At 44.5% G+C, this 26,498-nt stretch overlaps 1 protein-coding gene across 1 annotated transcript in view; it reads left to right on the plus strand.

Annotated features, from left to right (window-relative positions):
• Positions 1-1,126: 1,126 nt before the first annotated feature.
• The window catches only part of MSN (moesin), an 88,900-nt gene continuing 63,528 nt past the window's right edge, over positions 1,127-26,498 (plus strand). The window contains exon 1 of the mRNA XM_081115217.1: positions 1,127-1,370. Coding sequence (XP_080971343.1) covers positions 1,359-1,370 — 12 coding nt within the window. The 5' untranslated portion in view covers positions 1,127-1,358. The remainder of the gene's footprint in view (positions 1,371-26,498) is intronic.

Consider the following 26,498-nt stretch of genomic DNA (forward strand, 5'->3'; position numbering starts at 1 on the left):
CTTGAAGGGGAAACTCAAGCCCAGAGAAGTGAAGGGACTAAGGCTATACAGTCATTTAATGTCAAAGCTATGACTAGAAGCCAGGTGTCCTGACCACACCTCTCAAATATCCTTTCCATTGCCTCAAGTTGACTCATCATCCTTGAGGTATGTAGTGCTCTACTTCACAAAGGATACTCAGAACAGTTGCCAGTGGATAGCAGAAAAAAGGACCATGGCCAGTCACTTTCAAACTAAACCTCAGACAACCAGTTAACTGCTACAGTCTGAAACTGCTGTCCTGGGATTCTGTGATCTTGACAAGTAGAGAGGGTGCTGGCAGATACATTTCAAGGGAGTGAACTAGGAGTGCCTCTAACCTTGGGGAATTATAGCCTTAACAGAAAGTGAATCATGTAAATAGGTAAATGTGTTGGGGGACAGGCTAAAGGGTCAGGATATTGATTTGAAGAAGGTGGAGACTGGGATTTGAAGGAAAGGAAGTAGTAGAGGACAGGTATTGGGAGAATCCCAATTCTGAATAAAATGAGGATTGAGCAAGGATGAGGAGGAAATATGGTGGGAAAAAGAGATATAGAGTCCTACAGAAGAGAATGGATGAACTGTTGGAGGAGCTGAGGCAGTTTAGCCAGGAGAAAAAAAAAACTTTCAGAGGGACATGGGTTTTTCAGATCTCTGAAGAGTTGTTAGGGACAAAAGGAAATTTGTGTGGCCCCAGGGAGCAGATGTAAGATCTGCAGGCAGAGGACACAGAGAAAAGGAGTTCAGATGCACACAGGAAGAAATTTCGAAGTCAGAGCTGTCTAGAAAGGGAACAAGTAATTTTGATAGGTAGTGAGATCACCACCAGTGGAAAGTTGTAGTCAGGGGCTGCTGAAATCTCTGCCAGGGTGCCGCCCAGTCTTGGGACCTCCTTTGGATGTCTCCAATACGAAAACGTGAGGCTAAGGGTTGAGAAGGGGGTAGGAGAGGAGCAGGGTGGAGCTGGGTGGGGGATGGGCACCCCCCTTGGGAAGCCCAAGCCCAGTCTGGCCTCCCAGTGGTCGGTGTGGCCCGCTAGGGCGTTGGGCTGGGCGGGGCCAGGCCGGCGGCCGGCAGGGAGGCGGGCTAGAGGGCGGGGAGCAGCACGGAAGCCCGGTCACATAAAGGAGCGGGCGGCACGACGGGGGCGGCTCTTTCCTGGGTGGGGTTTGTGAAGTCGTGGCCCGTTAGCAGGAAGCTGAGCAGTTGCCCCGAGGCTAGCGAGGGACCCAATCCGAGTCCCCAGTCCCCGGAGTCCGAGCCCTGTGTACTGCGTGTTCAACGCTGCCCGACAGCTCCCAGCAAACTTTGCCAACTCCGCCGCCTTTGCCGTCACCATGCCCAAGACGGTGAGTGCAGGGGGTGGGCGCTGCTGGCCCCAGAGGCTCTAGCTGACCTTTGTAGCCCCTAGATGATGGCTTGGGGGGTTGGCCAGCCACCCGCCCGCTCAGGATGCCGCGCCCTCAACCAAGGCCTGGGGTTGGGAGGGGTGGGAGTGGAGACCTAGTATGTCGCGCCCTCGTGTGGGGGTGGGGGGTGAGGTGGTCCCGGACTAGAAACGTGGACTGGGCGGGGCTGGCCTGTTTTTCAGACTCCAGTTCCCTGCGTCTGGGATGCTTCCTGGGGGCTCAAGTTCTCCTTTTGTCCCTGACAGGCCGTGGGAGTGGGGAAGAAGACTGGTGCAGAGAACATGTCCCCCAGTCCAGGAATTGGACCTTCTGGGCGAGGCTGCCACTGTCTAGGAGGGGCCCTGGGAACCGAGAAGCAAGGAGGAGGGAGATGTTAAGGGTGGATCCCCGCACCGGGACTCATCTTTCCCATAGACTCCCAGGCAGCCTCAGCTGTTTCCCACTAGTAGGGGAGGATAGAGTTGTGGAGGAACTCTCGGAGGCTGCTTGCTTTTACGCAGTAGTCATAACACTTCACTAGGCACCAGTCTGAGGGCTGGAGGTCTGCCCTATTCCTAGGGGAGAAGACTGCTTTCTTCCTCCTCGCCAAATCCCTGCCCTTCCCATTATTTAATGGCTCTCTATCTCTTCCTTTCCCCTCTGGACTGTTCTGTGTAGATTCCCTCCTGTGGGGTCACACCTTTCTAGAGTGGTGGCAGCTTCTAGGATCTGGTCTCCACCCCACTGGCTATTATGAGAAGAACTGAAGCCTCTTGGGAGTGGGGCCTAAGGGGGCCGGATGCCCAGGAGGGAGGGGCAGATGAGGAGTGTGCCTGAATAATGAGCCCTGCTTGCTTTTGTGCAAGTCATGACAAATGGCTGCTGGGGCCCTTCCCTTGCCCAGGAAGGCCTGGTGACCACCCTAGTTTGAGTCCCTTAGGCTGAGCAGATTGTTGGGCTGGCCTAGGCTATGCAGTTCTCCTGGAACCCTCTCCCTAGGACTGCCTGATCTTTGTAGAGCTGAGATAGTGACTAGTAGCCTTGAGAATGGCTGAGGGTCTCTGGATGAGAGGGGCTGGGGGGAGCATAGCTCTTTGGTGTGTGCTGAGCTTTGGTTGCCACGTTGCTGTATTCCAGACTTACTGCCAAGTCATTCTTGCCCTTACTAAACCCCGTCCTTCAAAAACACTAAGTTTTCAACAAGTATGTGGTTCTGTTGGTGGCAGCAGGAATGGCACCAGGTGTTAGACCAGTGGGGTCAGAGCAGACCTGGTTTCAGTAACCTCCTCAGTACTTGAGTTCTGGCTAAGAAAGTATTCAGAGTCAAGACTCAAACTATGAGACCATTTATTTATAAAATCACAGAAGTAGAAGAAGTAATTCATAGAAGACATAGGCTTAGGAAACAAGTTATAGAGGCAAAGGAAGGGCCCTTGGAGCTTAGAAGTGAGGAAGGTAAAGGCGATGCACCTGGGGGATGGGGAGGGGGAAGGCAAAGGCAGGGGCAAAGGCAAAGGTGTGGGTGTGCTCCCCAGACAGAGAGCTACTAGGTCCTCCATCCCACATCCCACACCCCACACGGGGTGGGGGGGGGCGAGGAGGGGGGTTAAGGATAGAGATTTTAGGGGAGGTCCCAGGGGAAGATTTCAATAGAATATTCAGCAGTTTTCCAGGTGTGTCCTTTCAGGATCTAGGTCTCCGCTGATTGATTGGTGGGCACCAGGGCAGGTCCTGAGGTCAGCCTTGGCTGGTTTATTGCTTTTCTGGGCCTGGAGATGAAATACAACTGAGGCCTAGATGTTATCTCTAGGGAGGAAAGGTCAGGGAGTCCAAACCTAATGACCAGTGATATGCTAGGGGAGGAAAGGTCACCCTGGGGATGAGGTCCCACCCTACAGTTGCCTGTTGCTAACCATCCAGGGCTCTTCACTCTGGTAATTTAATGTACCTAGCCCACCATCCTTGCTCTGATCATGTCTGTCTAATTGCCTACCACAGTTCTGCTATCTCTCTCTCTTAAATTGCTTGTGGTTTTATGACATTGGGCTTTTTCACACTTGCCCTCCCCACCACACACAAAGTGAAAGAATGGTTTTGAAAAGAGAGGGGAAAATATACCACTGTCTCTGCCAAGACAGGATTATAAAGAACCTTCCAGGAGTTTCTCCTTAGGTTTATCTCTCTGTGGTTGACTCCTTGACTCCTTTTAAGGTGTGGCTTTGCCTAAATAGGTGGGTGGATCTCTGAGAATAGATTGTCCCATTAACCTTTCTTCTCTAGAGGCATTTCTCATAGATCAGCTGTCTCCTGTACATCCCCTACTGGGGATCGAGCCTGCAACCCTAGCACCTGCCCTTGACCGGAATCGAACCTGGGACCCTTCAGTCCGCAGGCTGATGCTCTATCCACTGGGCCAAAACAGCTAGGGACATTTCTCATTTTTAATTCTGAAATATCTTACATTTAAACACAATTTGATGGGTCTAGAAATTGTCTCAAAGTGGCCTTTAACCATTCCATCCTTAGTCAAAAGTGGCAAAGAAAATGGCATGGTTATCCTTTTCCTGGGTGTGGAGAAGGATGAATAGGAGCTGTTTGAGGTCAAGCTTAGAGTACTGAATATACCTGAATACTGAAAGTATTTTTATGCAGATTGACTAAAACTTGAATCAGGTTAGAAGGAGAGGGCTGAATTTTGATGGACTGGATGATTTGGATAATTTTCCATACTGTTTTCTGTTTTGCTCAAGGAATGGTCAACTTCTAGGAGAAACAACTATATCATGCCTGTTAAGACCATAGACTCTTAACTTGAAAGGGATCTCCGCAACTATCTATCTGATATCTATCTATCTATCTATCTATCTATCTATCTATCATCTCTATCTCTCTCAACTAATGAGGTTATTTAGGTCTACAGGAAAGAACCTACCTTGGGGTCCAGGCTTTGTGATGCTCATCACACTGACCCTCTATTCTGACTCAATGATTAGGTTCTTGAAGTTGAGTCCCCTCTCTTTCCCAAAGAAAATTGCCACCTTTTTTCAGGCCTTCCTGGTCCTCAGATAAAAGGGAGTGAATAATTTGGGCAAAGTAATCAATGTTGGCATTTGTGTGGTCTCCTGGTGAGAGTTGGGGGTATCAGAAGGTGCCTCCTGTTTTCTCATTCCTCATCTCAATGTTGAGGTGTCCAGGGGCACACTCTAGTTCTCTGTACCAGCTAGTAGCTTTAATGTTAAACTTACAAAAACAGATACCTACACTTGATCTTAGCCAAAAGTCTGAGAAGTGATACTAGTGGCTTTAATGAGGGTAGAAAATTCTCCTGTTCTCAGCTCCTTCTTCATTAGTTGCAGTGGTCTCTTTCTCTTCCTTCTTGCCCCTCACCCAAATACTTTAGGCTATTTCTGGAGTATGACAGATAGGGAAGGATAGTGGAAAAATCAAATCCATTCATTCATATGAACCATGTCTACAGTCTGTCCAGAGTTGGTTTAACTTTTGCAGCCAACTGTCTCCTACAGTCAGCCCAGCCTCCCTTAAATCTGTTAAAACATGCCCCTCTGCACCCTCTCCCTGCCAATTCTTGGATTCTGCTTTTAGTTGCCAATTTCCTGGGTCTGCTTTAGTAGCCAGAATGGAAAACTTAAAGTGCTCTCAACACTTTCTGGTGAGGATAAGAAAGGTGCAAAAAAAAAAAAAACCCAAACAAAACACAAAACCAAACCAAAAACAAACAACCAACCCTTTTTCTCTCTTCTTACCCTCTTTAGCTGTTTTTAGATCACAGTCTTTTTTTTAAGAATATGTTTTTATTAATTTCAGAGAGGAAAGGAGAGGGAGAGATAGAAACATCAATGGTGAGAGAGAATCATTGACCAGATGCCTCCTGTACTCCCCCTACTGGGGATCGAGCCCACAACCAACCAGGCATGCGCCCTTGACCGGAATTGAACCCAGGACCCTTCAGTCCACAGGCCAATGCTCAATCCATTGAGCCAAACCAGCCAGGGCTGTTTTTAGATCACAAAGTCTTTGGGATATTCTTGGATTCTCTAAAAAGAGTTTTGAATTTTCAAGGTGTTCTTGAATTTTTGGTTTGCTAGAGTGGAAAAGGTTCTTTACAACTGTCAAGTCCAATTCTTCTCATTGTGTAGATGGGTAAACTGAGACCTTCAGATAGGGAGGGGCTAAGCTAGAATGATGCAGCATGTCAGTAGCAAAGCCAGGACCGACTAATCTATACTCTCTTATGTTAGGCTTGGAGAGGGGAAGATTGCTCTGGGAGTGAGTGGCAGAGGTAGTTTTTACCAGTAGTCTGTTAACTCTCCATTATTCTCTAGCTGTCTATAACACTAGCTTGTTTTAAGAGAAAAGTTCTTACTTTTCTCTCTCTTCCTCTTCTTTAGAGGGTCAGTCTTGGTAAAACTTCTTCAGTTTGCTGGTTTTTTAACCCTAGCTAAAAAGGTCAGGGGAAAGGTAATCAAGTGTTCATTGATAGGACCATCCATGTCAGCAGACATAAAGCCCAGCTCCTTGAAGTATTTGAAGGCTTCTGGGTCTGCATTCAGCTAAACTTTAACAAGGGCTGTGTGGACTGTTTATTCTCCTGCCATTCCTAGCATTGCTTGAGCCACTCGAGTGGCACTAAAGTGGTACTTGGTGAATAGGAGGAAAAAATATCAGTCTTTTAACCCTTGAACTAGCCTTGCCTGCAGACTTTAGGGCTGGGCAACAGATCAGGAATGGAGGTTATGTGAGAGAAGGGTGACTTTTTGGATCCTGCATCTATCCACTTCTTTGCTTTTCCAGTTTACTAGGCCCTTTGTGAAAACATAGGTGATAGAGACAGAGTGGGGACCATCTTAGAGATTTCCTTTAGGCTTCTTCTTGAATAGCCTTCTGGGCACAGAGGGGATGTTGGGGTAGGAGAGCCTTTAGGGGACCCTTGAAGGCACCAAATAGTCTATACTCTTTCATGTTAGGCTTGGAGAGGGGAAGAGCCTGTGAGTGGGTGACTATTAGTATGCTAACTTTCCATTATTCTCTAGCTGCCTAACAATAGCTTGTTTTAATAGCATGTTCTTTTTTAATCCTCACCCAAGGATATGCTTAGGGATAGAGAGGGAGTGGGAGGGAGGAAAGGAGAGGGAGTGGGAGGGAGGGAGGGAGGGGGAGGAGAGGGAGTGAGGGAGGGGGAGGGAGGGAGGGAGGGAGGGAGGGAGGGAGGGAGAGGGAGGGAGAGAGAAATCAGTTGCCTTCTGTACTTATCCGTGATCAGGATTGAACCCACAACCCCCTCTGGTGCACAGGATAATGTTCAACCAACTGAGCCACTCTGGCTGGGCTTGTGGGTGTCCTTACTATTATCTCTCTTCCTCTTCTCAGGAGACTGAGTTGGAAGGAACATTTAGAGGTCATCTGGTCTATATCCCTGACTCCAAATGCAATTTTCTCTGGATGAGATGAGATAAGATGACCGGCTACATATATTCTGATCTCTGTTCTAATAGTGTTGCTTGGTAACAGTGTTTTCAGATCCCTTGGTATTTTCCTGAGAGTCCCCCTCACTGGAATTTCTAGCCTAAGGTCTCCAGAGGGGAGATCTGGTATACCAACATTACTAGGGTTGGGCATTTCATGACTAGAGTTACTGAAAATTGGCATCATTACTGGTTTAGAACAGTCTGTTTCTGATATTTCAAAGATAGAACTGAGTTTATCATGTATGTCTTTCACAACTCACAGTCTTTTCTCCCTGCTACTCCACCCTACTGTTGTATACCCATAGGGAAAAAACCCCAAAATAAAGGGTGGTCTCTTTTGGGGAAATCTACTGGTCAAGTGAAAGAGGTGCTCTTGTCATGATTGACTGGATTTGCTGTTCATCCCTCCTCCCACTTCATGCTTGATAGAGCTGAAAAACTTAATTTTTTTTTAATTTTTTTTTTATTGCTTAAAGTATTACAAAGAGTATTACATATGTCTCCTTTTTTTTTCCCCCGCCCTTGACAATCCCCTGGCCTCCCCTACCCCCCAGTGTCTTATGTCCATTGGTTATGCTTATATGCATGCATACAAGTCCTTCGGTTGATCTCTTACCGCCCCCCCCCCCCCCCCCCCGTCCCCGGCCTTCCTGCTGTAGTTTGACAGTCTGTTCGAGGCAGCTCTGCCTCTGTATCTATTTTTGTTCGTAAGTTTATAATGGTCTTTATTATCCATAAATGAGTGAGATCATGTGGTATTTTTCCTTCATTGACTGGCTTATTTCACTTAGCATAATGCTCTCCAGTTCCATCCATGCTGTTGCAAATGGTAAGAGTTCCTTCTTTTTCACAGCAGCATAATATTCCATCGTGTAGATGTACCACAGCTTTCTAATCCATTCATCTACAAATGGGCACTTAGGCTGTTTCCAGATCTTAGCTATGGTGAATTGTGCTGCTATGAACATAGGGGTGCATATATCCTTTCTGATCGGTGTTTCTGGTTTCTTGGGATATATTCCTAGAAGTGGTATCACAGGGTCAAATGGGAGTTCCATTTTCAGTTTTTTGAGGAAACTCCATACTGTCTTCCATAGTGGCTGCACCAGTCTGTATTCCCACCAGCAGTGCACAAGTGTTCCTTTTTCTCCACATCCTCTCCAGCACTTGTCGTTTGTTGATTTGTTGATGATAGCCATTCTGACAGGTGTGAGATGGTACCTCATTGTTGTTTTGATTTGCATCTCTCGGATGATTAGTGACTTTGAGCATGTTTTCATATGTCTCTTGGCTTTCTGAATGTCCTCTTTTGAAAGGTGTCTATTTAGGTCCTTTGCCCATTTTTTGATTGGATTGTTTATCTTCCTTTTGTTGAGTTGTATGAGTTCCTTATAAATGTTGGAGGTTAAACCCTTATCAGTGATAGCATTGGCAAATATGTTCTCCCATGTAGTGGGCTTTCTTGTTGTTTTGTTGATGGTTTCTTTTGCTGTGCAGAAACTTTTTATTTTGATGTAGTCTTATTTGTTTATTTTCTCTTTAGCTTCCCATGCCCTAGGATCTGTATCGGTGAAGAAATTGCTTCGGCATATGTCTGAGATTTTGTTGCCTTTGGATTCTTCTAGTATTTTTATGGTTTCCCGTCATATATTTAAGTCCTTTACCCTAGAGCTGAAAAACTTTAATACCAGGTTTTTATTTGTGGTACTTGGAGGATTAGCTCAGGACTCCATTGATTTCGAAGGTGGGTATTAAGAAATGGCAAGTAATACTGACCTGATAATTTTTCTTTTTTTTCTATGGAAGAAGAACTTCTTCCCTGTCTTCAGTAAATAGATCCAAATAAGTGGTCCTTTAAACAAGTCCCTGCTTTAGGCTCTCAGTCTCTCCAGCTTATCATGAGGGAACTGTACTAGTAATAGATACACTCCAGGGACCCTTTCAGTACTATGTGCTTGAGACAGTCTTTCCTCAAAATTTGAGTGTCTTCTATGTACCAGGCAGTGTATGCTGGCAATACATAGTTGAACAGCACTTGCTAAAATATATATTCTTGTCCCCTTACACTTCCAGAATGCTGTTTCTTCCTGGGTACTGAGTTCAGGATGGAGAGTTTCTAGCTAGAGAGTTGGTTTATTTCATTAGTAGTTCTGACAAGAACACTGAGGAACAAGAAAGAAACCAATGAGCTAATACTATGAAGGCTGTGCGTTGACTGAAGAGCCTCAGACAAATATTGAAAACTTAATGCGTTTCCCTCCTTTTCTTCTTATTGCCTGTAGGTAGCATAGATCACTGGTAGTTCTGCTGACAGGTCAGGAAACTACTAAGTTATATTTCAAATTTCCTTTTAACCTCCTGAATGTGGTAGCTTTATATATTGTTAGACATTAATAAGCTGGTGGGCATAAACCGACCTCCTGAGGTATCTACCACCAGTGAGCTGAGGGCTAGCTTTTCTGGGGTACAGCATTTCAAATGCATCTGTACTTAGGATGACCAAGATCTTTCTCACTCTTAAGCCTTCTTTTATTTTTTATTAAACTTGTCAGGGTGACATTGGTTAATAACATTATATAGGTTTCAAATATACATTTCTATAATACATGATACGTATATTTCATTGTGTGCCCACCACCCAAAGTCATATATTCTGTCACCATATATTTGACCCCTTTACCCTTTACTAGACCCCCCCCCCCCCTCGCATCACCTTCCCTCTGGTAACCACCATACTGTTTTATGTGTCTATGGGTTTCAGTTTTAAATCCCACATATGAGTGAAATCATATGGTTCTTAGCCTTAAGCTTCCTTTTAGCCATTGTTCTGGATGCTCTAGGTTTCTCACAGGAGTGTTTTGAACCACAGAGCAACTGAACTGGTATTCAAAATTTTAGTTCAACCTTTATGTTTCTGATGGGGACACCAAAGCCCAGAAAAGAGAAGTGATTTGATTAAACTGGTAATAGGGCTGGGACTAAAATCCAACTTGTCTGACACGTGGTATAGGAGAGGAACTTTGAATGCATGGCACTCCCTGCAGGGTGCTCAATGTTTCTTCCTCTGTGCTGAGGGTGACTTGACTATAGTGGTATTATGGTCTTAGGAAGAGAAGAACAAGTTCTTCTGAATGTGTAGAACTGACCTCAGGTTACTTTATATGGAAACTAGAGGCTCAATGCACGAAATTCATGCACTCACCCTCAGCCCAGATTGCAAGAGGGTGCAGGTCAAGCTGAGGGACCCCACTGGTGCACGATCGGGGCAGGGAGGGATACTGGAGGTTGGCCAGTCTAGGAGGGACCGCAGGAGGGCTCCAGAGCATGTCCAGCCCGTCTTGCTCAGTCCCGATCAGCCGGACCCCACCAGCAAGCTAACCTACCAGTCGGAGTGTCTGCTCCCTGGTGGTCAGTGCACGTCATAGGGAGCGGTTGAGTGGCCTTAGCATATCATTAGCATATTATGATTTGATTGGTTGAATGGATGATCTGACACTTAGCATATTAGGCTTTTATTATATAGGATGGTTCAGGCTCCAACTATGCACTTGCCAGAAGGTAAGTGTTCTGCTTTGACTATGCAGGGTGGTGGAAGGTGGATATGTGCACTGAAGGGAGGTAAGGAGAAGAGACTAACCACAGTTTCCTGCTTGAGACAGGGTATCACTGTCCTAAGAGTCTTTATAGTGTTCAGTTGTTTATTTCCCATATTCCTATCTAAGGGGGCCACCCAGCTTGCTTGAGATCACATAAAATTGGTAATAGTTTGGGTAGGAGAAGTTGGCTTTCCTGATTCCCAAATCAGTGGTCTCTGACTAGATTTGCCTCTCTTGGAAGAATGATTCTTTTCACCCAGGGGACAAAGACTTCCACAGAATTGGCTCTGTGGTGATTATTTTAACAAGATGATTGCAATGGAGTTCCCCTAAATAGCTTCTGCTGCAGCAGGTTTTAGTCAGTGGGTGACTCAGTTCTTCTGGGGCCTCAGAATGACTTTTTTTCTCTTCCTTCCTGCCCCTCACCCAAATTCCCCGCTTTCTCTCTGCTATTTAAAATTTTGAGCTCTGACCTCTGTATTCTCACTCAGTACTCCAGCCTGAGCTGTTCTTGGGTGAGGAGGATTTTATGGTACTTTCCTTTCCACTTTGGTGACAATATTTGCTGCTGTAGCAACCATTTGAGTACAGACTGCAGTTTCCTGGCTCAACCCTCACTAGTCACCTTTAGGTGTTATAGACTAAGCTTTGGGCAGGTAGCTGGCCAAAAATGTTTTTTTTTTCAGGCCTTTATAGAAAGGGAGCATAAAGTAGTGGTGAAAAGCACAAACTCTGGAACCAGATTGCTTGGGCTCAAATCTAAGCTCTGACTAACTAGGTGTGTAGCCTTGAGCAAGTTACTTAACTTCTGTGCCTCATTTTCCTCAACTGTAAAGTGAAGATAATAGTACCTATCCCAGGCTTGTTGCAAGGATTAAGTGAGGCAATTCATGTAAAGTGCTTAGAACTGTGCCTAGCATCTAATAAGTGCTATGCAAATGTTAGCTATGATAATTATTTATGAAACTTCTATATGCCCAACCCTTTCCTATGTAGGATGGGTAAAAAAGAAGGCAGGCAGCTGCATTCTCACCATTTATTGAGTGGTTACTAGGTACTATTTACTATAAGGAGTATGGATAAATGAATGGAGGATACAGTGCTGCCTTTGGAGATCCCCTATTTAATTGGATATTAGGGCTCACTCACTTAAAAACAGTTTGAAAAATCTATACACATTAAATGTCATTTTCTAAAGATTTTGAGAAGAAGGGGGTTTACTGGGACAGGAACAGGACCTTGAACTATGTGTACACTTGTGGGCAGTGGCCATTCTGGGTGGGAGAGTGATGTGATTTTGGTGTGTGGGCATAAACCAGGTGGTCCTAGGCCAGTGCTCTCTTGAAAGTGAGTTTGTCGGAAATACAGGAAGGCTTGTGGTGCTGATTGTTTCAAGGGAACCACAGAGTACACGTGAGCATAGACCAGATTACTGGTGCTGGGGTCAGGTGGAACGAACAATCCTGTCTCAACTGGCAAATCTTCTGAAGGGTTTTGTTGGGGGAGACTATCTGTACCTTGGGTTTCCCAGAATTGGACGAGTTAAATAAAACAAATTTTGTTATCTTTGTTGCCCCAGTAGGTATGTGAGAGACTTCTTCCTTCATGTTCCCATGTGAGCTAAACCAAGGAATAGACGCAGTGGTTCTCAACCTTCCTAATGCCGCGACCCTTTAATACAGTTCCTCATGTTGTGGTGACCCCCAATTTCATTGTTACAAATTGAACATACTTAAAACATAGTGATTAATCACAAAAACAATATGTAATTATATATGTGTTTTCCGATGGTCTTAGGCAACCCCTGTGAAAGGGTCGTTCGACCCCCAGGTTGAGAACCGCTGGAATAGAGCTTAGTGATTACTCTCTAGGTCCACAACTTAAAAACAGCTTTCAGTTCTCCTAATGTCTTTGCTGTGAGATAGGTATTTGGGATAGGATGGAAATGAGGGGAGGATTTCTTAGTGTGTGATTGTGATAAGTTAAGAAGTATAGCATTTTCTGGCTAGGGCCTATCTATAGCATCTGGACATTAAACTTGGGTTACTTTCAAGGCACAGTTTGTTGGCTGTGCCTGATGACAGAATTAGATTTGATGCCCTTTTCAATGGGCTTCTTGTGGCATAAGGTAAGTGTTGAGTGAGATAGCTTCTAGGCCACTGGTATGGTGACCTACCACTGTGCTTGCTTTATAGTAATGTTTTGTCAGGTAGCTCCTGTGATTGGTGACTTTGAAGATTGAAGTTTCTTTTCATCCCCGATGACCTTTCTACTTTGGGAATTTGATAGATAAGTTGTATGGCTAGGATATCTATCAATCAGGGTCTAATGAAAGAAAAGTTGAGATGTGGGCATTTGGTGATACAAAACAAAGTATAATCCTGAGGAATCCTTTCCTGGATATATATTTGGGAGGTCACGGGGTCCAGGGCCTGGGAGGGGGAGCAAGGCATGTCTATTAGGCTTTGTCAGCATTTCATTCTCCTTAGTCCTGACCTCCCTTAAATACCTGGGAAGGATTAAGGCTCATTTTTCTCTGGTGAAGTGTGTTTAGATAAGATTCCTGACCTTACTATCATGGTCTAATCTCCCCAACCCCCCAATCCTTTTTTCAGAAATCTCAGCCTGAAGTTTAGATGAAGTACAGCCAGAGGCTTTTACCTGTTGTAATCTTTAACTGGGGTTGACTAATTTGTGGTATGGAGTTGGAGGGTGGGGGTCAAGGTAACAGCCAATTTGGGTGTCAGTAGCTAAGTTGTACAATCTTTGCTATCTTCAAGGGTTTTAAGTGAGCTACATTCCTCTCCAGACCTCCTTGTAGATACTCCTGGGAGACTGACAAACTCATAGCAGTTTCCTTGCTGAGAACAAAAGTCACTTAACCTCTTTGCCTTTTATTTTTTTCTCTACATGAAAATATAAACAGTATCAGAAATATGTACCCATAGTAGAGGAAAGCCCCCTTCTCTAGGTGCTTTACTTCTCTTGGCACCTGGGCCATACATATGCTTGGTGAGAATTTGCCGTTTTGCTTCAGGGTTACACTGCACCTCTCCGCTGGTACTTGGAGAGCTGTTCCAGCAGGGCATATAGTTTGCCTGGGAAAAATCTAGCCTAGTTACCTTTCTCTGTGCCATAGCCTGGGCCTTTTCCTAAGGTTGGGAGTTTGTCTCCTGGCCTTAGGCCATTTGCCAGAGGAAACCAATGACTAAAGGCTTCCTCCCAGCTACGTCAGCTTCTGGAACCTTTCCTGATGATTTCTTACCAGTTAAGTATGCCTTATTTGGCTATTTTCTCCCCCCTCAAATGCCCTTCGCCATCTCAACTAGTCCTCTGTTCTCCTTTGGTACAGGGAATGCTTTCCTCAAGTTTATATAGTGTCACCTGCAAACTTTTCTCCTTGTTTAGGGCCTGTTTAGAGCAGGAGGTGAGATTCTGATGGGGCTGAGGGATGAGTGGGAGAAGAGAGAGTAAGATGGGCAAGCTTTGGAATGAGTGATTTCTTTACCCTGCTTTATATTTTTAAAACATATTTATATTGATTTCAGAGAGGAAGGGAGGGGAAGAGAGAGATAGAAACATCAATGATGAGAGAGAATCATTGATCTGGCTGCCTCCCGCACACCTCCTACTGCAACCCTGAGTCTGGGAATCAAACTATGACCTCCCAGTTCATAAGTTCACCCTCAACCACTGAGATACACTGGCTGGGATACCCCAATTTCTTATTTTTACTTGCCCTCTTAACCCTGCTTGGTCACTCCACTCTGGCTTCTTAGCTAGATCTCTGATAGCCTAGGAGTAATTTTGCTCGGCCTGAAAAAGTTCAGAGTGTGGGGCAGGGCGGGGTGGGGCAGAAGCTCTTAGCAACAGAAACTATGCCTTTGGAGTACGTAAAGCCTTTTGGTTGGTAAGTTCTTTGTGTGTGCCTTTTGTACACCTAGGCTTCTCACTTGCCTTTTCTGAGTGGGCTTGATCCAAAGTCCCTCTGCCTCCCATCCCTAGTGCTAAACTGTTTAGCCCTAGGTTGGAAGAGCTGAGTTTTTATATATATCTATCTTTATTGATTTCATATCTATCTATATATAAAAGCATAGTATGCAAATTGACCGGACTACAGAATGACTGGTAGCTATGATGTGCACTGACCACCAGAGGGCAGACGCTCAACACTGGAGCTGTCCCCAGGCCCCAATTGCCCAATCCTCTTGGTTCCTCCTCTGGCTGGTAGGCTCCAATCGCCCAATGGGGAATGGGGAATCGGGGGTGGGTGGCAGAGGATGCGGCTGGCACCAGGCCATGCATTCATGGAAGAGGGTGGAGCTGGCAGCCAGCAGCTGGGGAAGATCGGCTCTGATCGCAGGCCAGGCCTAGGGACCCTACCTGTGTGTGAATTTCATGCACTGGGCCTCTAGTATATATATTTTTTATTGATTTCAGAGAGAGGAAGGGAGAAGGAGAGAGAAACATCAATGATGAGAGTGAATCATTGATTAACTGTCTCCTGAATGCCCCCCACTAGGGATTGAGCCTGCAACCTGGGCATTCACCCTGACCAGGAATTGAACTAGAGATCTCTTGCTTCAGAGGTCAATGCTCAATCACTGAGCCACACTGGCTGGGCTATCTTTATTGATTTCAGAGGAAGGGAGAGAGAGATAGAAACATTAATGATGAGAGAGAATCATTGATTGGCTGCCTCCTGCACACCCTCTACTGTGGATCGAGCCTGCAACCTGGGCATATACCACGACTGGGAATCGAATGATGACCTACTGGTTCATAGGTTGATGTTCAACTACTGAGCCACCATGGCTGGGCTGAGATTTTGACACAGTTTGGGGCACTTGTCTGGACTTTTAAAATGCTGTCTAGTAGAAATGTTATAATAAAAAGAATAGTGGACCACCAAATCAGGATATCTGGTTTTTAGTCTCTGCCTGTGTGGCCTTGGGCAAGTCACTTTTGTGGGCCTTTGCTTTCTTTAAAATGAGAACATTGGCCTTTTCTGACTTCCTGATTATTTGTGCCCAGTCTTTAAGAAGGTCATAAGGCAGGGGTGGGCAAACTTTTTGACTTGGGTTCTTAAATTGGACCGGAGGGCCGGAACAAAAGCATGGATGGAGTGTTTGTGTGAACTAATATAAAATCAAAGTAAACATCATTACATAAAAGGGTACGGTCTTTTTTTGTTTTAGTTTTATTCATTTCAAACCGGCCGTAGTTTGCCCATGGCTGGTCATAAGGGGTTCTTGGAAAGGGTGTAACAGAAGAGAGAGAAGTGAACTTTTGGAGAATTTGCCCTCTCCTCTTTAGAATGGCATTGGGTGTATCATTCCCTCCTCTCCTCCCCAGCTATCAATGTGTGAGTATCCCTCTCTATTTCAGTGAGCTCTGCTTAGAGGTATTGGATCCACCTACTGATGAGCTCACTGTGGGCATCCTGGCTTGGAGAGGCAACTGTTGACTGAGTATTTTGGGTGGGGCCTTAGGGTCGAGCCGGCAAACCACAATTGCTGGCTATTTTTGGTCATTGGTAACTCCAGGAAGAATAGAAGACCCTTGGGTGGGTTGGTCACTGCTTTAGCAAGGAAGGAGGAGACCAAGAAACAAACCGAAACTGAATGCAAATGATATTTGACTTCCTCTACCTCCTTCCCCCACAACATTCATCTCCTTAGCGCTATTAAATTGCTTTTGGCTGAGTCTTAAATTGCTAAGCTTCTCTTTTCCTTCCTCTGTCTGAGTCACTGATGCCTGTGTTGCCCTTGGATGGGGATATGTGGGCTTGGGTGGAGTGAAGGGGAGGGATTTCTAGTGAGGGAGATGCCACATACCTAGTTCAGCCTTCAAATGATCCTGTATTTTGTGAATATGACTTACTTTTTAAAAAATATTTTTTATTGATGTCAGAGAGGAAGGGAGAGGGAGAGAGAGAGATAGAAACATCAGTGATGAGAGAGTACCATTGATCAGCTGCCTCCTGCGTGCCCCATACTGGGGATCGAGCCCGCAACCCGAGCATGTGTCCCAACTTGGAATCGAACTGTGATCTCCTGGTTCATAGGTTAACGCTCAATCACTGAGCCACCATGCTGGCTGGGCTGAATAGGACTTCTTTTTAAGTTAGACTTAGAGATCTAAGGAGAGAAATTTCTGTGAGGGCCTGCTGGTCTGATGGTGCATAAGCACATTCTTAGACATGGTGTACCCTTGGCTGGATCTGTTTTCACCCTTCTTCTTCCTCCTTAGTGACATTTTGTACAGTGCTTGCTTGTGAATCAAGAATCCCAGGCTGTGTCTCAGCCACCTAATGGTTGGCCAGAAACATGATCTTTATCTCCCCTGAGCTCCCTGGAAGGAGAGCCAAGGTAAAGTCTTCTTGGCACCTGTCTTCCTTTCTTAGGAAAAAGTTTCTAGGCCAGTATTCAGCGAGAGGGCTTATTTGGATAGAGCTGGGTAATGTTTTTGAATGGGAGATTCTTCCCTAGCATTGAGCTGGAACAGCTTTTGGGCCATGCAGGAGCTTGCTGCTTGGAACAACTACCTTGATGGCATTTCATTTCTAGGGACCTTGCATGGGTTAAGGATTCCAGTTGTAGGTGGTAGACTAGAATGATTGTTATCGAGGGAGAGTAGGCAAGCAAGTGGAGGGGAGAGGTGGGGAGATGGGAAGAGGAGTCAAATGGAAGAAGAATTCTTTGGGTTTATATTTCACCCTTTTGTAAAACCCAACATGGCATATGACAAAATTTATCAAATAGAAAAACTCTTTTATAAGCATAGCAATTATTATTTTTTAAAATATGTTTTTATTGATTTCAGAGAAGAAGGGAGAGGGAGAGAGAGAAACATCAATGATGAGAGAAAATCATTGACTGGCTGCCTCCTGCAACCCAGGCTCAATCTAAGGAATTGAACCAGTGACCCCCTGGTTCATAGGTCAATGCTCAACCGTTGTGCCATCACAGTCGACACAATTATTATTTATGTGTATTTCTTATCATATCTCATAAATATACCTTAATTTTCCATAGTGCAATCATGGTGTACATAAAAAAAAAATCCTACCTCTTTATCCCTACTTAATATATCAATGAAAACTTAGGTAAATGCTATTTAGTTTTTTAAAATGAACATTTTAATGGCTTCACAAAATTCCATCCAGTGGCTGTCATAATTTACTTTATCATTCCCTGTTAGTGGGAAATTTATATTACTCCCAGCATGCCGTTATTTATAACCTTGCAGTGAATGTGAGGAAGAGAAAATCTAAAACCCTTAGTATGGTACACAGGAAGAACCCTTTGATACCTGGCTTTAGCCTAGCTCCTTATCCAGACTCAGTTCCTACTTCTCACATGTATGCTATGCTGTATCTTTATGGGATCAAGTTTCCCCAAGTAAGCCATACCTCTTATATCTTTTGGCTCTAGCATATGCTTTTTCTTTCAGCTTGAAATATTAAGTGTCTCTTCTTTACCTCCCCTACTCTATGTCACCTGCATTGGAAGCTTTCTTTAATACTCCCAGATAGTTTTAGTTATACCATCATCTGTGTGACTCGTATTTTGCTAAATTTTTTAAAAAAATATATTTTTTTCTTTTTTTATTGTTTTATTGCTTAAAGTATTACAAAGGGTATTACATATGTGTCCTTTTTTCCCCCGCCTTTGACAATCCCCTGGCCTCCCCTACCCCCCAGTGTCTTATGTCCATTGGTTATGCTTATATGCATGCATACAAGTCCTTTGACTGATGTCTTACCCCACCCCCCACCCCCCAATATATTTTTATTGATTTCAGAGGAAGGATGAGGGAGAATCATTGATCAGCTGACTCCTGCATGTCCCACACTAGGGATTGAGCCTGCAACCTGGGCATGTGCCCTGACCAGGAATTGAACCTCGACCTTCTGGTTCATAGGTTGACACTCAACTACTGAGCCATGCCAGCCGGGCTGCCTGTGTATTTTTTAAGAATTTCTGTTATCGTACTTAACAAGTGGTATTGCAGCCATCTGGTCTCCCAGGATTTCTCCTTCAGTAAACTTGGGTATTTGAAAGTTCCTACTCCCACCCACCCCGCACCCCAAGAAGGGGTTGTTGTCCAGATAGAAGTGGTTAGGGATGGGCAGACTTTTGAAGATTATATAATCGGTGACAGATATGGAGAGAGAGAAATAGCAGTAATATATATATAAGGGATTCAACCATGTTGGATGAGCACCTGGTAGGACATACTAGGTACTAGTAATAGAGAAAATACATCTTGGAGAAGTGAAGAGTGCCTTAGCATCTAGAGGGAGGAAAGGCCTGAGAGAGTCTTGCTGGCCTTGACCCACCAGAGAAAATTTCTTGAACCATTCCACATATCAAGTTTCCCATCTGTGAAATGGAAAGAGTAATAGCATCCTACTTCTTATGATTATGGTAAAGATCAAGACATAATACATCTGAAAGTGCTCTGTTAGGTGTGGGGCACAAGGGAGGAAGGATACTCCAGAATTTTTGTTCCAGTTGGCCTCTTAGAGTTCTGTTTTATGTTTGTTTACTATCAAGCCTCTGAGCCCTGAATGCCAAATGCTATGGTTTCCTGGAGAAAGCATTCCTGTAGGTGCCCCACAGCATGGTGCTTTCAATGGGAGGTATCCAAGGAAGTCCCATCTCCTCACTGATCTGAGCAACATGGCTCCAACTGGTCCCAGCACAGTCCTCAAGAATGGCCACAAATACGTGGGGAGGGAGGTGCTCTCAGCTCTTTAGCATCAAATGAATGTTTCCTAACATTCCTTTTGGTTGAGGTGGAAGTATTTCTAGAAATTGCAGTGAAACGGGGCACTTTTCATGCCTTCTGGCCCCAAATCTACCAAGCACTGTTAGAAGGACATGTCTCTGTGTCTAGGCCAACCCATCCCACCTGTGTTGGGAAAACAGCTTATAGGGAACATCCAAGCCAGATTCAAGGTCTTAGGATGAAGATTCCCCTCCATCACAGGTGTTTTTTCTCCACATACTACCCATGGTTTCTTGCTGCTGTCCTAGCCATTTGAAAATGTGTAGTTCACACAAAGATTTTATCTTATATAAAGGAAACAAATTACCTGAATCTATGGAAGATCTGTTAGTGAACTATAAGACACAACCAGGGGAAGGGACTGGCTTAAGATCACTTAGTGAGTCAGGGGCAGAAGCAGGTCCTGGCTTCAAGACTCAAGTGTGTATGCTTTTCATTCTATCAGTCTAGCCGACTAAGAATATAAGCTTCATGAGAACAGGGATGATTTCTTACTACCCATTGTTCTCTATGTACCTAGTACAGTGCCGAGTGTAGAAGAGGTGTTCAACAAATATTTGTTGAATAGATACATTAATAGCTATTGTTGCCAAGTTGGAATTGTCTTTAACAGATTCCTTTGGCTAGGTCTTTAGAAAGCCAAACAACAATTCTAGTGGCCCACTTGAAATTACTTAATGTGGACCCAGCTGGTCCCTGGCAGAAGGGAGTTGAGTAGTGCCAAGGAATGGGGAGGAGTTGTCTCTCTTATGCACCTTGGAAAGCTTGTTTACCTGTAAGTGTCCAGCTTGTTCACAGCCAGTTTCCAGTCCCTTTTCCCATGTCTTCACACAATACAGTAGTGTTTAAGCCAAGGAGCAATATTGGAGTCAAACATTCAGTGGATTCTAATAGGCAGCTGTGCAAGCATTTCTGTCTGCCTTTGTGAATCAACCTAGAGTTTGTCCCTAGAATGCATATTTGAAGCATTACCCAGTTTTCAATTTTTTTGGTATATGCCCTCATTGTGGCATGGCCAGGAGGTAGGGCTGCTTTGTGTAACATAATCTTGAGAGTTCTGTGCTCCCGAGGTTTAGGGATTGAGTTGGCTACTGTGCTCAGGGATGGGCAGGTCCAGGCACAGATCAGGGGAGGACAGCAGGTTAAGTCCTGTAGATCTCAGGCTGGGGCACTCAGCAGCTGTGTTTTCCTGCGGTTGTTGCTATTCTACTGTCACCCAGGTTGCCTTAGGACCCATAGCTGCACATCTTTGAAGATTTGGGCATGTTTTAGTCAAAGTAGGCTAATTTTGGGAGCAATAGGAGGTACTCTTCCTCCCACCCATTTCTGAGAGAGAGGTGTGGTCAGCATTTGAGAGGTATAGGTTTCAGGCCTACTAGATGGGTTCTGTGCTCTAAAATAGCAAAAGCCTCTGAAGGTCATTTTGTCTGTATTTATTTTAATTTATTTATAAATGGTTTATTTTTATTTTTGAATTACAGTTGACATTCAGTATTATATTAGTTTCATGTGTACAACATAGTGGTTAGACATTTATATAACTTAAGAAATAAACTCCCTAGCACCCACCTGGCACCATACATACTTATTAGAATATTATTGACTATAGTATACCATAGCTACTTGCCTAGATAATCAGTTGTGTTCTCAGATGTGCCAGCCTCTCAGATAAGTGCTCAGTAAACATTATTTCACACACACACAAAAAAGAATATTATTGACTATATTACCTGTGATGGTCATCTTGTCTTTAAAGGATATTTTTCCTGTTATTACAGTGCTGAGTTAGACACCATACAAGGAATGTTAGTAGGTAGTCTATGCTGTTTGGTAGGGCAGACTGAAATACAGGCAGACTTTATTTTACAATTTTTGACTTGTAATTTTTTTCATTATGGAACAAATACATATTTGCTGTAATAAATGAAACAGCACTGGAAAATATAAAATACCTTTTCTTCTGCTTGTGACTCTATTCTCCAGAGAGAATCATCATTATTAACCAGTTATGTAAACTTTTTATTTTTAAATGAAATTGAATTTAATTTTTCCCCCATCATCATTTATCCCCTCTATGGTGAACTTCTTTTTTATTTTATTTTTTATTGATTTCAGAGAGGAAGGGAGATGGGGAGAGAGATGGAAACATCAGTGATGAGAGAGAATCATTGATCAGCTGCCTCCTGCACGCCCCCTACTGGAGATTGAGCCCACAACCCAAGCATGTGCCCTGACCAGGAATTGAACCTCGGCCTCCTGGTTCATAGACTGAGCCAGGCTGGCTGGACTGAACTTCTTTTTAAATGCATTTATACACATACCAGAGGCCCTCGTGCACCGGTGTGGTCCCTTGGCCTGGCCTGTGAGGATTGGTGGACCTCTGTGCCGCTGCAGCCCACCCTTACCTGCCAGCTCGTCGGGCTCCAGCCCACTGTTCACATTGATCCCACACAGCATGAAGTAGTGTGGGAAACAGCAGTCAGCCAAGGAGGAGCCTGCGCCCGGGCTGGGCGCCATGCTGCTCTTGCTCATCCCAGCCCTGCTGTGCCTGCTGCCCTCGGCTGCCAGGACGCACAGGGGGAGTGTCCTTGGGAGAGGCTCAGGCCTCCACAGCTATGCTCGCCAGCTGTGAGCCCAGCGTCTGGTGCTGAGCAGCGCTCCTGCTCTGGGAGTGCCACTGACCACCATGGGGCAGCTCCTGTGTTGAGCATCTGCCCCCTGGTGGTCAGTGCACATCATAGCTACCATCCAGTCATCTGGTTGCTTAGGCTTTTATATATATATAGAATATATATAGATAACTTTAAACACACATAACAGACAAATCCATAGTGTTCTGAAACTGTTTTTTTTCTACTGTGTGGTGGCCATCTTTTCATGTCAAATCAGATTTTAATGCCTATATGGAACAATAAGCAAATTAGGAAATGAGTGGAACACTTAATGAAAAGGGCCCATATTCTTCATCGAGTGGAAAATAAAGAAGACGTTATAGGTGCTTGCCTCCCTGAAAGAGAAGCCTTTCTGGAGAAGGTGGGAGTCGTGACCCTTCTGTTGGGATAAAGCATGGTAGGATGAAAGCTGCTTCCCTTTCTAAGCTCAGTAGGCCCACATCTAGAGATTACTTTGAATTCACTGTGCCTAAAACAGGGGTGGGCAAACTTTTTGACTCGAGGGCCACAATGGGTTCTTAAACTGGACCCGAGGGCCGGAACAAAAGCATGGATGGAGTGTTTGTGTGAACTAATATAAATTCAAAGTAAACATCATTACATAAAAGGGTACGGTCTTTTTTTTTTTTTTTTTAGTTTTATTCATTTCAAACAGTCCGGATCCGGCCCGCGGGCCGTAGTTTGCCCATGGATGGCCTAAAAGATCTTAGTGGAGTAATTGGCAGTAAGGTATACCACTTTTTTGTGCTTAACGTGGCTTCCTCCCTCTTCTGTGGTTTTGCCAGTTTGGGATCCAAACAGTACCTGACTGAGATCTCAAAAGATCTCTGGCTGTCATAGCTCTCTGAGGTTAGAGAAAGAAGCTTTCCAGTCTTCCCCAAAGAAGAGTATTGAAGCTGGATTATATTCCTTCCCCTACCATACTCAGCAGGGATCTAGTACAGGTGGCAGGAAAGTAGAATATTGCAAAACACTCAGCTATAGCTGAGCCATCCAGTTGAACAGTTGAGGACGATAGAAACTTGTGACATACAAATAACCATACAATATATTATGAAGAAAAAATCTAGCCTAGTGGCTGCTCCTTAGATGCTTGATAGATTGAGGATATTGATTGTGTTGAAAGAGCCAGTCCAGGCAAGGAGAAGCAGAACCAGTAATGCAGGCTCTCTTCTGCTCACTTATGGCATGCCCCACCCTTCTCTTGTCTTTTTAGTTCTCAGATTTTCACAGTGGGTGGAGCAGAGCTTTTGCTTGCCCAGCCTTTAATCCTGGAGCCTCCCACCACCAGAGATTGACCTTGACTCTGCCCAGGCCTACTGGCCACTCATGTGTTATTGCCTTCCCCTTTAGACAAACAAGAAGCTTCAGACAAACAGATTTTGAGCGATTGAAGCTTTCTGAATCCTTATGGGGCAGGGAGAGAAAGGCTCTGAGATCAGACCCCAAAAAGCAAAGACATTCTTTTTTTTAGAAAGAGAGGGGAGAGTGAGAGAGAGAGAGAGAGAGAGAGAGAGAGAGAGAGAGCTCATTGATGTGAGAAAAACATTGATGTGAGAGAGAAACATCAATCGGTTGTCTCTAGCATGTATGCTGACTGGGGATTGAACCTACAACCTGGGCATGTGCCCTGACTGGGAATTGAACTCGTGACCCTTTGGCACAGGGGATAATGCTCCAACTAACTGAGCCACACTGGCCAGGTTGACATTCATTTTGGAAAATAATTTCTACTTTCAATTACAGTTGACATACAATGTTATATTAGTTTCAGGATGTACATCCTAGTGAGTAGACATTATGTCATTAAGTGATCATCCCAATAAATCTCATACCCATCTGAGACCATACATAGTTATTAGAATATTGTTGGCTATATTCCCTATGCTGTGACTTTACATCCCCATGATTATTCTGTAACAACTAATTTGTACTTTAAAAAAATGTGTGTTTTTTAAAATTGATTTCAGAGAGGAAGGGAGAGGGAGTAAGAGATAGAAACAACAGTGATGAGAGGGAATCATTGATCTGCTGGGGATCAAGCTGGCAACCGGGCATGTGTCCTGACTGGAAATCGAACCATGACTTCCTGGTTCATGGGTTGAAGCTCAACCACTGAGCCACCAGCTGGGCCAATTTGTACTTCTTAATCCTTTCACCTTTTACATGCAGCCCACCAACCCTCCTTTTATCTGGCTACCAACAGTCTGTTCCCTGTATCTATGAGTCTGTTTCTGTTCTGTTCGTTCATTTATTTGTTTTTTTAGATTTAATTGTTGATAGATATGTGTTTATTGCTATTTTATTATTCATAGTTTTGATCCTTTTTTTTTGTCTTCTTAAAGAAGACCCTTTAACATTTCATATAATACTGGTTATTGTCTGGGAAGCTATTTATTTATTTATTTATTTATTTATTTATTTATTTATTTTTAAAATTTCTTTATTGATTAAGTTATTACATATATGTCCTTATCACCACATTACTCCTCATCCCCCCCTCTCATGCCTTCACCCCCCTGTTGTCTGCGTCCATTGGTTAGGCCTATATACTTGCATATAAGTCCTTTGGTTGATCTCTCCCCTACCTTCCCTCTGAGGTTAATATCACATGATCTCACTCATTTTTGGAATATAATGAACAACATAAACTGATAAACAAAAACAGATCCAGAAACAGAGAAGCATCAATCAGACTGACAAACCTCAGTGGGAAGCTCTTTATCTGTCCTTTGATTCTAAATGACAGCTTTGCTGGGTAGAGTAATCTTGATTGTAGGTTCATGCTTTATATTGGGCTACTTCAGAAGGCTTGTATCCAAAGTATCTCCATATTTAGTTTAGACTAGGCTTCTAAGAAGTTCTGTGTTTTAATGCTGATGGGCTCTGTGACATTAGGGAAGTCCCTTAATCTTCCTGAGCCTCCTGTTCTTTATTGGTAAAGGGGAGATGATACTGCTGACCTCAGAGTTGGTGGGAAACTTGTATAAGAGAACATTGTAAAGCCCTCAAATGTTAGTTCTGTAGAAAATTAAATATATAGTATTCAGGTGCTCAGAGAAGCTTAAATCATGTTTTAATAGCCTCTGTTGATGAAGCCAATAGAGTGTGTCAGTGGATGAAAGACTTCCACCTCAACATTAAGGATAGAAATGATTCTTAAAAAGAGTAAGATTTAGTTATCAGGAAAAGTTCACTTCTGTGGAATAGCTCATTTATAGACAATTTGGGATCAATTATGCATTGTCATATTAGCAGCTTTCAACTATCTATAACAAAATTTTCTTTACTCTCAACTACCAGTGGACAGCCTGTTCTAAGCCATATGAGTCCAGGGAATGCAAATTTCCTTTGTTTTCTCATAGTCCAAATAATAATTAGTTAGATAAATATTTCTAAACTAGTGACCCAATGCACAAAATTAATGCACATTAAAAGGGAATTAATTAGAGGAGATATTTTAATATTGCTATTTGCCCTTTCTCTATAATAGAAGTTTCAGAGATGAAAGAAATTTAGTAAAATGTATATAAAAATCTTCCTCCTGTCAGAGTCTGGGGCACACCACAGGAACCAGAGTCAAGTCCCCACCCACCCATGTGCGCCTTGAAATCGCATGAAACCCAGACCCAGCTGGCCTCACCCCCATTGGGTTAGATCCAGACCCGGCCAGCCCCGCCCCCATCAAGCCCCACTGGGTGGGGGGCACGGCCTCAGGTACCTCGGCCTGGGCTGGGGTGGGGGGTGTGCCTTGAGGTCTCCCATCAAGCCCTGTGGGCAGGGGGTGTGGCCTGAAGTCCCCCATCAAGCTCTGCAGGCAGGGGGCGCAGCCTGAGGTTCCCCAGGCTGGCACCGGGGCAGGGGGCGCGGCCTCAGGTCTCCCAGCCCGGGGCGGGGGACATGCCTTGAGGTCCCCCATCAAGCCCTGCTGGTTGGGGGTGCAGCCTGAGGTCCCCTGTCAAGCCCCGCCAGGCGGGTGGCATGGCCTCAGGTCCCACGGCCCGGTGCTGGGGCAGGGGGCACAGCATCAGGTCCCCTGCCCTGGCCCAGTACCATGTAGCTTCAGGTCCCTGCTGATTGCTTGTTAAGGCTCATTACGGGAACTCAGCCTCCTCTGTGGGTGCAGCCATCTTGTGTTACGGGATCCCTGCCTCTGCTGTGGGTGCAACCATCTTGTTACAGCACGACGGTCAATTTGCATATTCCTTCTTTATTAGAGAAGATGTTTGCAAATTAAAGTGGGTATATTGCTACAGCTGAGTTGTCAGTAAGTGATGTGGATAATTGACCTTAACCAGAAGGAAATGGTGAACTTTGGCCTCTGGAACAAAGAAAGTGATAGCTTCTTTATACCCCCGCTGATCATCCCTCTATGTGTAAACTCAGGCAGGGGTAACAAATTTATGAGACTGGGAGTGGGAGAGAGTCAACCCTTCAAAGAGTGGAGGCAGAAAAGCCCATGTATGAGATTGCTCTATATGGAGTACTATTCCAGGGAGGGTTTGAACAGTTTACTCTTCCCCTGACTCCATTGGGATT

This window comes from Myotis nattereri (genome assembly GCF_964212035.1).
Source record: "Myotis nattereri genome assembly, chromosome: X".
Classification (NCBI taxonomy): domain Eukaryota; kingdom Metazoa; phylum Chordata; class Mammalia; order Chiroptera; family Vespertilionidae; genus Myotis; species Myotis nattereri.